This window comes from Dendrobium catenatum, unplaced genomic scaffold (genome assembly GCF_001605985.2).
Source record: "Dendrobium catenatum unplaced genomic scaffold, ASM160598v2 fragScaff_scaffold_1632, whole genome shotgun sequence".
Taxonomy (NCBI): Eukaryota; Viridiplantae; Streptophyta; class Magnoliopsida; order Asparagales; family Orchidaceae; genus Dendrobium; species Dendrobium catenatum.
Window position 1 is genome coordinate 1030407 of NW_021320094.1, and position 13010 is coordinate 1043416.

The following is a 13010-nucleotide window of genomic DNA, read 5'->3' on the forward strand; positions in this document are numbered from 1 at the left end:
AGGTTCTATTCCTGTTATCTTTCCGGCCATCAGCTATTAGTGTGCAACCTATTTCTGACCAAGATCGTTTGTATGAATCAATCAACAACCTGCATTCCTCTTTACAATCTCGTAGCAGATTAACTCTCAATTTGTAGTATGAAGGCAATTTGTATCCAGGTCCAATTGCAGCTATAGCATCAATTGCCTTTTGAGCAAAATTAGAGTTTATGGCATTCAATGGAATGCAACTATCATAAAACCACCGTGCAACAACTAAATCAGCACGGTGAATGGCTTCTTTGGATGCCATTACACTTTTCAATGATGGCTAAGAACATGCTCTAGTTCTTGGTGCAAAAAAATTGTCTATGTTATCTAGCTTTCTCTTCCCTCTATTAGTGCCTTCATGGTGTGCATCAGAGGATTGTGATTTGGGAAGTGATGAAGAGCCTCTTCCTTCTTCCATATTTTCATCCACAAACACAGCTGTGTTCTGCTCTAACTCCTCTTGGGCTTGTTGTTTTTTCTTCCCTATTTCATTCAAATTTTCTTGCATCTGGTAACGAACGTCATGTGGGACTTTCTTGCACGAAGCTATGTTACCTCTGATTCCTGCTAAATGTTGTTTAATCCTGTTAATTCCTCCACCTTTATAAGTAGTCCCACAATGGAGGCATCTAAATTGTTTTTTTCCATCTAGTCCTTTACTTTCCGTACAATGACTCCAAGCTCTATCAAGCTTCTCACGCGCACTTTGAGTCGAAGTTGTTTGTGGATCCATTTTAGAGTACTGTGTTCAATAGCTAAAATAATAAAATCAAAAAATAAAGAAAGCAACATGAAAAACATACCCATTATCTCATCTCCAGTTAGCTTAACCAAAAATAAGTAAGAACTAACATTCAGGAATCATTTTTTCATCTCGCCCAAATGCCCAAAGTGGATGTTGGATATGAAGGATCAAATAAAACTATGCATAGTACATCCACTCAAGTGTCATAAATTCGGAAATTCCTAAATCCTAATACAGAGGAATTTTCAATTTTGATTTTCAGAAAGCCCAATCAGTGCCATTCAAAAATTTCCATATATTTTTTTTAAAGAAGAAGGAACTAAGCAATGGAAGATAAAGGTTTATTCTGGAGTTATTCACAAATAAGCAATGAAAGGTGTTAAAAAAAATCAGCAATACATGTTTTAGCAAAACACGATCCAAAATCTAGAGGAAAAAAAAAAGCCCTAACATGTGAGTTGAAACTTGAAATAGAAAAGTGCCATAAACCAAATTCTTGAGTGAAAAAAAAATGTCATTCAGAAAGCCCAGTCAGTGCCGACCACCGAATGCAAATCCATGTGCCGACCACCGAATGCAATGAGGAGAAATTGAAAAACTTACTATGGGTTGGAGAGGAGATCTTGACCAAGCAAAGGATGCCTTCAGTCGCTTCGGCGCTTCGCAAATGGCAATGCCGACGGCGTCGCGACAGGCTGGAGGGAGGAAGAGTCGCGACTCACGACTCGAGAGTAGCGAACTGGGAAATGAAACGATGAATAAGGTTTCTCGTTTTCTCTTTTTTATTAACCTTGTATAATCTCTGCCATCGGATTAAATCAGACGGCTCAAAATCGCTATAGTTCAAACCGGCCGGTTACTAAAACGGGTCCCGGTTCATCGGTTTGGCGGTCGAACCGGCGGTTCGAACGGTCCAAATCTGGTTCTCGTCGAAAGCGGTTTTTAGCCAGACCGTAACCGGCCGGCCGGCCAGTTCACGGTTCAACCGGTTGAACCGGCCGGTCCGGTCCGGTTTTGAAATCCTTGCTTTTATGTGCTCTGATGCATACTAGAATCCTGACTTCCTTCCATCCCGCCAAAAAGTTCATCCTGGGGTTTATGCTCATCCTTCTTTCGTCGAATGGATTAACCTCCGCATCTATGGGATCAGTGGGATCCGTGGGTCACCTTGTTACTAAGAAGAATATGCTTATCAATCATCAGGTACTCCTATGTACCTGCCTCGTACCGAAGAAATCCTCCCTTCAAATGAAGTTATAAAGGTGCGTCAGCATTTTCCAATAGAGTTTTGAGGTTTGTTGGAACTCTGGGAAAGCCATTATTAATATTTACATATGCCTAGTGAGCGCTGCTCATTTTTCTTTTCTTTTGATTTCTGGGCGAGCTCCACGAATTCTGTTCAATTATTGAACTAGACTTGTAAGCTTCCAACAGACCATACGGAAAGTTGAAGTATGGCTGCAAGCCATTAGCGGAGATTGAGCGTACATATCACAATATGCCAATAAAGCTTTATTGAGCTAAGTTCCCAGAAAACTCATCGATAATTTGCAACAACTAAAACCCCTGCGAGAATTCGCAGCTGAAGGAAGATCAATGTCCACTCCAAAAAAAGGATCAGACAAATAGCAACAGCATTATTCACCCACAACTCAAACAAAATATACGAGACTTCCCCGCTCCATACCAATATGATGGAAGAACCACTGGAACAAAAGCTAGCACCACGCCCTCCTGAGCGAAAAGAGAAGTCGTCCATATCCTGTTGGGATGCTTTCCGCGTATATGCCAGAAAGAACAATAGCGGCTGCTATTGTAGATTCCAATAAAGCACGAGCAAAGTCATGCAAGCAAAGCTGAACACCTCGCGTACGCTTTTCAACCTTTATACATATTGATTGAGTCCCACATTGGGGTGAAAAAAATTCCTGAAAGATGGAAGATTGTACCAGATTCATCATAAAAAGAGCACCCATCGTACCGAGAACTAAGATATCATCAGGTTCGGGTTCGACTAAAAATGGACCAAATTGATTTTTTCACGCAAAAGGAGTAACTTGACAGGAGAAAAAGCACAACACCACCACCTTAAACAAGGGCCGCAGGCAAAAGGGAAATTCACCGTTTGCCCGAGAAGAAAAAAAAAACAACTCGGACAAGAAACCAATAGAAGAGCACCCAAAGAAGCGTATCACGACGAGGACAGAAAAGGGAAGTCGGTTGCAAGGGCGTGAACCCGAATGAAGCAAAGGCGCTAGATAGCATCAAAATTTTGGTCAAATCACAACCTTACCAGAGAGGGGCCTCAGAGGAGGCTGAAAAAGGAAAGGCTGCGAAGCAAATAGATGTTTATTTATGATAAAAGGACCGGGAATTCGTATGAATCGTGCGAATTTCTCTTTTCCCGTTTCAAACTGCTAAGAGATAGGAAAGATTCCAATAGTAATGATAGAGAACCAATTGGACTGAGCAAGGGACCGGATTTTTTGTTGGAAGAACCTTGGAGAACTGGGATTGATGACTTGGTACTACTTCCTTTCCTGATGTCGAGAGTGTGATATCCTTGTTCTATTGGTTTAAGGATAATTCCTTTAAGAAGTCAGAAAGTAGAATGCTGACGCTAAGCTAAAATACACATTTATGCCTATAATTTGAAACTAAACTAATCATTTGAAATCACATCTGACAGTTTTGATGGAGAAAGTGACATAGTAAATAATCCTTGTAAAAAAAGAAAATGGTACAAAAATTGTTAACAGTATACAAATATCAGTTTCTTAAACCTGCTTCCATCGCAGAACAATGGTCTTAACTCTTATGAAACTAGCATACACTCACATGTAACAATTTTCAGCACATGAACAACCTAAATTTGCACTGACATCGTCAATTCGGTACTTATTCAAAATGCTAAAACTTTATAAGCATACAAACAGAGAATATTTCATATTTCACCATAAGAATCATATGCTTAATCTTCAAAAAACTAGTGTTCAATTCTAAAATCCAATTATACTTTATCTTCATGGGTACCTTTCGAATAAGATTAGAGGATTCCAAATTTTCCTAAATTATTCATGCAGAAGAATCCATAATTTTCTAAAATGCAATGTAGCTCCCCAACCGCTAGTAATGACACAATACTTTAATCTAATCACAAACAATTGACCTTCATAATGATTCAAAAGACTCTGGTAGACACGCTACCAAGAAGTAGCCCTCAACCTTCATGCTATCATTTTTCACATCTTTCCACTCTCAACCAAAGCACAAAAATAAAATAGATCTAAATCAAAGCATTAAAAACTAGCCTCTAAAGGCGAATGAAACTCTACTGAAAAAATCAGAATTCAACCGACTGACACAATAACCACTGCATATCTTTCTGCTAAACGAACACATCAAAAACCCCAAAGAACCCCTTGCTCACTAACATAACAATACCAGAAATCATAAAATTGCAGAAGATGTGTTTTGAAAGAGGAATAGCGGAGGTACCTGTTATAGTTCCATGAACCACGGTGCCGTTCTTGAGTTCAATCGAGACAGTCTCATTGTTGAGCTTCATTAAAAATCTAAAAAGAAAAAGCAGAGCCCCATCGATCAGCAGTTGAAAATAAGGAAAACAGAGGGGTTAGAGAGCCGGTAATACAAGAGAGATAAACCTGACGAGCTTCATTCTCGCGAGTGCTAGGCGGCGCTAGGGTTCCGATCCGACTTTCGCAAACGAAAGAGCAAAACCGTTCCCAAGCACGGTTCGCCCGAGCTCCAAACCTTGCCGTCCAGGCTCACTTATCATGCACTCGACACTTTATGATGCACGCACAGAACACGTAAGGCTTGTGCCCTCGTCTATCTTAATATTTTTAGGATAAAGGTGAATGACGAAGCAACTAGGAAATCAAATATTAATGTAAATTTTTTATTTAAATAAATAATTGAAATATATTGTTAATAATAGATTAATTTAAATAATTCTATTAATTTTTTTATAAAATTATATAATATATTATATATTTGGTAGGTGGATTTATATATGTATGTATACCTCATAGAATTCATTTGCATTTGCAATTTGAGTATCTAATTCTTTACATTTACCTATATAATATCAATTAGTTAAATCACAATACAATTTAAGCAATAAAAGATATATTCCACTTGAAAATTTTGACTTTATATATCTAATAATATATGCAATTAACTAAATATCTCTGCTACTTATTTCCTTAGAAAATTAGGTCTGAAAGTTTGCTTTAGATGAGTATTCCTTTTTATAGTTTCAAACTATTTATAGGAGTTCATTGTGAATGAAATTAATTCAAATACCCACCGAGGCTTAGGATGGTTGGTGGGCGAACACGGTTGGGAACCCCCAATCCAGGGTTTGAATCCCCTCTACGACGGTCTCGCCTCTTCAATTGGGCAAAGCAAATGTTGACCTAATGCCGGTGGGTGGGATCGCTAGGTTCCGCCGAGGAATTAGTTACACAATTAGTTAAATCACAATACAATTTAAGCAATAAAAGATATATTCCACTTGAAAATTTTGACTTTATCTATCTAATAATATATGCAATTAACTAAATATCTCTGCTATTTATTTTCTTAGAAAATTAGGTCTGAAAGTTTGATTTAGATGAGTATTCCTTTTTATAGTTTCAAACTATTTATAGAAGTTCATTGTGAATGAAATTAATTCAAATACCCGCTAAGGTTTAGGTTGGTTGGTGGGCGAACATGGTTGGTAACCCCCAATCTAGGATTTGAATCCCCTCTATTATGGCCTCGCCTCTTCAATTGGGCAAAGCAAGTGTTGACCCGATGCCGGTGGGTGGCATCGCTAGGTTCCGCCGAGAAATTTGTTACACAGTCAAGCACTCTCTTTGAAGTGACAGCGGGTAACTACCCCCGTTCCAAAAAAAAATCATTCAAATTGGTTTGAATTCGATCATTTATTCGGACATGAGTTATTCAATGGATTGTTTTGAGGACTTCAGCTAAAATAACTAAAATTTCACTTAAGAAAATCATACATAAACCCACATTTATCACATGAAGAGCGATTTATGATTTGATTTAAAATTGGAGATAGTTTGAAGATCTAATAAACTCTAAATATCTACCTGATATTTGACACTAACGATCACCATTGGAAGCCATAATCACCCTACTATTATTGCCTAATTTTCATTGTTGACCACCATTATCTAACTATAATCTCAAAATTAGTGGCACTTAATTATTGTCGCTCATTATTGTCAACAATGTCAATGCATGATATCATCTAGCTATAAAGTCCATAATTACTATCAATACAAAATATCAATACTTAATAGCTTCATCATCAAAGCATAAATGAACGTCAATGTATATATGGCTGATGCACTCTCACTACCTTCATTACCTGCCAAACTCATGTCAACTAAAGTTAGAGGTGTCAATATTTGAACCGACCCAAAAATCCGACCCGAACCCGAACCGGGTCGGCTTCGTGTTAGGGATTTTGACCCGTTTGTAAAACTGGGTCAGGTTCGGGTTGACCCGGAAACCCAAAATCAACCCGGGTTGACCCGTTTTTAATTAAGTTAGGAGGATTTTGAAGGATTTTTATGAAATAAGTAAATGATATTTCAAAAAATTATAAACATTGTTGTCCAAATTAAATTAATTTTAATTTATTTTAAATTAATTGAAGTAAATCTTACCTTAATTTGATTTATATTTAAATAAATTAAATTAAATAAAAAAATTTAATAAAATATACCTGAAACGGGTCGGGTTCGGGTTGACCCGAACCCGAAGCGGGTCGGGATCGAGTTCAGAAAACCGACCCGTCTGTAAAAACTGGTCGGGTTGAACAGTGTCGGGTCAATTTCGAGTTGGACCTGAACCGGACCCGTGACCCATTTTTGACAGCTCTAACTAAAGTTTTATAGATATTTTAATGATTCATAAAATCAGAATAATCTGTGAAATTTTTACTATTTAATTTTGTGTACAACAAATAGATTTAAGTTTGGGCATTGAACATTAAAAAATATGTTTACATAACGAATTATAAAAAGATTTATATCATATATCGTGACACATTTAATTATTCATCCCCATCCTTTATAATTGTGAAAAGCTATATTTAAATGTGTCATTTGTGTATATGTTTAATTTATTTATGAAAAATATTAAATTTTGAAAGATATTTAAATCAAACTTAAATATTATTTATGTTATTTAGTTTTTAATGGCCTGTTTACATGATTCCCAATTAATAAAATGCAAATTTTGATAGCAAACTAAGGAAAATGTGGGTCAAATATATTTTGATCATATTTCTAAATAGATGTTGTCGATTCAGCTTTCTATTCTTCTTTACATATACTCTGTTTTATCGATGTTTAATACTATGCATTTGATGTAGTGCTATAAAAGCTACTCATCTTCACATGGTATTAGAGTCAATTAGCTCACAACTAGTACCTCCTAAATGGCTTCATATCTCTCCTCTCAAACCGGTGAGTCCTTTATAGATAACCCCTCGAATAGCCCTCATATTTCTCCTCCATGAAATTTCTTATTTCCAACATCAAAATCATCGTTCATATCTCACTATCAAATGACAACTATCCAACCTGGAAATCTCAAATCCTAAAGTTGTTTGATGCTAACAACTACGCCTCTTTTCTCGACAAAACTACAGTAGCTCCTCCTCGACTAATCGTCCAGTAAAGCGGTACCTCGACCTAACCAGACCTTTAACCAGTGGACACTCATCGACCAGAACCTTGCCACAAACATATGCTCCACACTATCCCCAACAATTCTCTCATACATTCTCAACCTCAACACCTGCTCCACATTTGAGTCACCTTAGAACGTTGTTCGTAAGCAATAAATCATTCAGGAGTAATACACTCAAGAACCAACCCCACAAGATTTCCATAGGCCAGTCGACCATGCTTCAATACCTCACAATCGTCAAAACCTTAGTCGACATCATTGCCGTCGATGGCTCCGCCATTGAGTCATAAGACATCCTTTTGTAGACACTCAACAGCTTACCTCCTAAATACCAGTCATTCAAGACTTATATCCGCACTATGCTGACTCCCATTAGCCTCGAGGACCTCTACTAACTTCTTGTTATTGAAGAAATAAATATTTCAATCGAATCAACAAAGGAATATGCCAATCTGAACATTCATGCGGTAGTCTACCCTGCCCTAGGCTGTGGCAGAGGCCGCATATGCCTCACCAACAACTCCGACAAAGGTCGATTCAATAAATCCAACTCTTCAAGACGACCGACATCATACAACTAACCCACCTCTCCAATAACCACTTGTCAAATTTGCCCAAACACGGCCACACAGCCAATGTGTGTTAGCATCGTCTTAACCTTGAACACCCAACTCTTCACCAAGCCTCAACAAACTTTAGTCACCTCCAACTCGAAAACCAACTCGGAATGGATACTTGACTTGGGCGCATCATCTCATCTAACCAACAACATTGATGACCTCTTCCAACCCGTGGAATACAAACAGTTTGATTTGTTGAAATAAGAATTAAGAGTAAAAGAATAAAATATATTTAAAATATAGAGTTTTGGAAGTATTTTAGAATTATTTGTTTGGTATAAATAAATATAATATATTATTTTTCTAGAATGTTTAATTAGAAGTAAAATGAATAAAATATAAAATATGATGAGACGAGTAGTGGGAGGTGGTTGGTAGTGGCAGAGCGAGGAATTTTTATAAGGTCCGGACACCTGACGTAGCTCTACATCTATACGCCAATAAAATATCGCCACGTGCTCTTACTTTTTACCGCGCGGCCCGACGACCCGATCCGGAACGAAAACCCGGTATTGCTATGTTTGTGTATTGCTAGGTATTGCTCGGTATTGCTAGGTATTGCTTGGCAAAAACGACAAATACCGCTATTTCAAGACCAATACCAAGCAATACCTAGCAAAACCGGGGTATTGCTCGGTATTGCTCGGTATTGTTAGGTATTGATCTGGACAGAATGGTATTTCTCGTTACCAAGCAATACTGAGCAAAATCTAGCAATACACTGGTCTGTACAAATCAGCTAATACATAGCAATATTGGATTCCGGTATGGGTCGGGTCGTCGGACCGCGCGGTAAAGAGTAAGAGCACGTGGCGATATTTTATTGGCATCCGGATGTAGAACTACGTCAGATGTCCGGACCTAATAAAAATTCCAAAGCGAGGGTGGGGGCACGATCCCCTTTGGCTTTTGGAAACCAATGCCTTAATCCATAGCCATAGGCAAGACTTTGACCGTAGCTTTTTGAAGATGATGTATAAACCAGTAGTAGGTTTTAGGAATTAAATTTGATTTTGTTTATTTCAGTTTAAAATTTTCTTTTATTTATTTTAAATATTTTTTAATTTAACAATTTTCTATTTTTTTAGCAAGCTTAAAGAAAGAACTGAAAAAATTCAAACGACCTTATTGTTGACAATTTATTTAAGTTTAAATAGTTCTAAGATTTTCATATACTTTGTATTCAATATAACAAATTTTAATTTTTACTTTTTATAATTAAAATCTTTAATTTGTCTAATTAGTCTCCATCATTTTGTAAGGATTTTAGAAAATAATTATTATAATTCACTGCCTGCGAAACCCTACATCAAAGTCTTTATTATTTTATTGTCTATGAGATGATTAAAAGCTCACAGTATTTTGAAGATCTAATAATTGTGCCCCACAAGAAAAAAATTTTGGCTCCGCCCTAATGACAACTATAGAGGCAGATGATGACAAGCGAGAGGAACTTTTATTTCGTCCGGTGTAAGGATGCAGAGGAACATCCGGTTTTAGGCAAAATCGCGCCTATACCGAGGTGTACCGAGCTTTTTGAAAAAGCTCGGTACACCTCGGTATAGGCGTGATTTTGCCTACAACCGGATGTTCCTCTGCATCCGGTCGGAGGACGTAATAATTGTTCGAGCGAGAGAGGTGAATAGTAATATATGGTGACAACCATGACAGCTTACAGTGTATTTACTATTTAGAACTAATACTTCAAAATAACCTATCGAGCGAATTTAAAATTTTCTTAAATTTCACTCTATATATTTTTAGTTCAAATTAAACATTGATATTTTCTTTGCGGACGTCAAATGCCATCCGGAGACTAATCATAATGTGTCATGTCACCCCCTGCTTAGTACCCGGATTGATACTATTCAGTACCGCTGACGTGACACATTCTGATTGCTCGGATAATGAACTGCTTTCGATGTTCGCACTGAACAATCTCTCTCCAAACTTTTAGTTTGTAAAATTTGATTGACTGTTCATTTGTTCCGACTTCCGATCTTCTAAAAATAAATAAACTAAAACCTAAGCAATAATTCCTTGCAATCATTTCAGGCACGAATTATACACAGGCGGTCCATTTTCAAAAGAAATCTATAATTATAATTATATCGCATATCCGTTATTAAGGGAAAATAAATAAAGATTTGACAGAGGCCATGGCGCCATGGGTCGATGGACTCTGAAGGAATCCAAAGTGATTATATACCAAATTCGATGTAGATAAGAAGTCTTTAATTATTTTTTTCTAATTAATATAAAATTTTAATATCAAATATATCAATCATATATTTCATTTTTATCATCCATACTATCCTATAAACTTTAATATTTCATTACATGCACTCATATTTATTCTATGAGTGGTAGATATATAATATTAAAATTTTAGATATTAGATATATAAATAGCATGAAATAAAATTATGTGTATATAAATCCCCCATTATCCATTGTTTAAAAATAATAATTTATTGGTTGAATAAATAAGAATTCATATATTTGAATGGTCCAAACTGTTTTTGAGACTGGTGAACGTGATAAAGCCTTGCTTCATGTTTACTCAACAAGAAGTCACAAAGCTTATGATGAGAAAGAGGAGATGGATTTCCCTTTTATATGAGGGGTATAAGTGGAATTACATAGATAATATTTAAAATTATCTAATTTATATATTTAATATCCAAAATTTATTTTTTATTTAATTTACCACTTCTTTAATCTCATTGACCCATTTTCAAGAATATGAAAATGTTATAATGTTTTTTTTTTTTTTTGTATGGATAAAACTCACGACGAGACCTACGCGTTAATAAGGTTAAAAATTATAAGTCCTAAAAAGATCATAAACTCACTATACGGACATCATTTGAGTAAAAAACATATGAGCTTTATATCTAACAAAATATATAAGATAACTTAAATACATAAGATAAAAAACAAGTCAAAAGAAAAGACAACAACAAGGAAGCAGTAGAAAACTCCAACACATCAAAAATTGCTCCAAAGCAACCTTCCACGAAAAGTGCCCAAACTATCCAGAACAAAGTTCATAAGGTAGAAACAACCTACACAAAACATGAAAAGAAAGAAATCGAGACTGGGAGAGAAAAAACCTCCCCCACAAGTAGCAAAAGGGTGGAGCAGAACAACCCAAGCCCAAAATCAAACCAAAAAGCCATACACAAGACAAACACCCAGCTCACTAAAATACAACCAACAACAAATACCACTTGCTAAGCAAAAAAAAAACAAGCCATAACCACATCAACAAAAGAAAAATTACTTCCTAGATTTTCTCCTCCAACGTTTACTGACACACGAGAGAACTTTATCAACCACCTGACAAACCTTTAAACCTTATAATTCCTGAAGCAACTCAACTTGCTCATCACCAAAATCATCACCATCCACACTAGATGGTGAAGAAGACACATCATCTTGACCCGAACGCCCGTAACAAGTAACACATAAAGTATATATAAATTGAGCAAGCAAGCCATTAGGAGATATAGCCACTAAAGGCACATCGACAAGGGATTTCACAGGCCCATCAACCAAAGGCAAATCCACAACACCAGCATTCCCAACAAGAGAGGGTGAATCAGGCCCTTCTAAAGGAATAGGCAAAACCACACTATCAGTCGAAGTAGAACAAATTTTAGTTTCTCTTGCTACCACACCAACCCCCTACATCTCCACATCCGGCACAACCAAAGCACAACTCCTCACCTCATCAGAGCCAATTAATGGCATATCCAACATCTCTATGGCATTAACAAGAGGCTAAACAAAACCACCAGGACTAAGAAAAACAACACCACATTGATCCTGAAAAGAACCAACCATGTTCCCATGCACCCCAAGATTAAGTAAAAGAGGAACAACACCATTTTTCTCTTGAGCACAAATAAGATTTTGATTTTCCGCCATATAACCTAAAGTCTCCACACCATAAACAATGCCAGGATTAATATTAATACCCTCTAGATCCTGCGAATGAACATCAGTTGCGATCCCCTCCTTGACAGGAGGTACAACATCCAGATTCGTTGACCATTAGGGATTGATGATATGTGCAGTACATTAACCATAAGTATAAGAGAGGAAATCACGGAAATATATTGTTGGGGAAGGTTATTAGCAGGAACGATGACGAGATTGATATAATTAGCAACAATCTTAATACTCTTGACAATGAAGAAAATTTGAGGGAGTCCCCACACGAAGGAAGGGCATATGGAAGTTAATATGAATGTTGCATTTTTTATATTACTTAAAAATAATTTAATATATTGCGAGTATATAATAAACTTTAGGTGTTAAATATATAAATTAGACAATTTTGAATGTTTTGCATACATAGAGATAATTCTGCTAGGAAGTCATTGTAATTATTTGAATATTAAATAATTTAAAAAATAATTGATTTTAAACTAACGCAATTACTTATAGAGAAAGAGAGGAGAATACATTTCACTTAAATATGTCGAAACTCAACCTAATGAAATTACTTTAACTAAATCACATTTGATTTAGGGTCGATTTGATCATGTAAAAAAGATTTGATATGTCACAAAAAATCGCATTAATCTAGCATGAATTTCAAGGCATAATTAAGTTGAAATTTTTTAAAATTAAACCCGAGACCATCCGAACTCCAATTTTAGCTAGCAATCTTATAGTCAAATTGATCATTTCAAGGAGATAAACCCAACGACACCAAAATTAATTCAATCCAAGCCAAATTGAGTCCAAAGTAAGGGACTGAAACATATTTAGAATATTCAAAGCATTAATTGATTGACTAAATAACCTCTAAATATGGCATGCTTCTAGTTGAATCAAGAAGCTCAATGATATGAACCCAATGAGCCC

The 13010-nt window shown here is 36.2% G+C and overlaps 1 protein-coding gene across 1 annotated transcript in view; it reads right to left on the bottom strand.

Moving 5' to 3' along the window:
• Window positions 1-4599, bottom strand: part of LOC110099035 (small nuclear ribonucleoprotein SmD1a) — a 17017-nt gene extending 12418 nt beyond the window's left edge. Inside the window, exons 1-2 of the mRNA XM_020826048.2 lie at window positions 4441-4599; window positions 4274-4350 (exon numbers count right to left, since the gene is read on the bottom strand). Of these exons, the coding sequence (XP_020681707.1) occupies window positions 4274-4350; window positions 4441-4454 (91 nt within the window). The 5' untranslated portion in view covers window positions 4455-4599. The remainder of the gene's footprint in view (window positions 1-4273; window positions 4351-4440) is intronic.
• Window positions 4600-13010: the final 8411 nt, after the last annotated feature.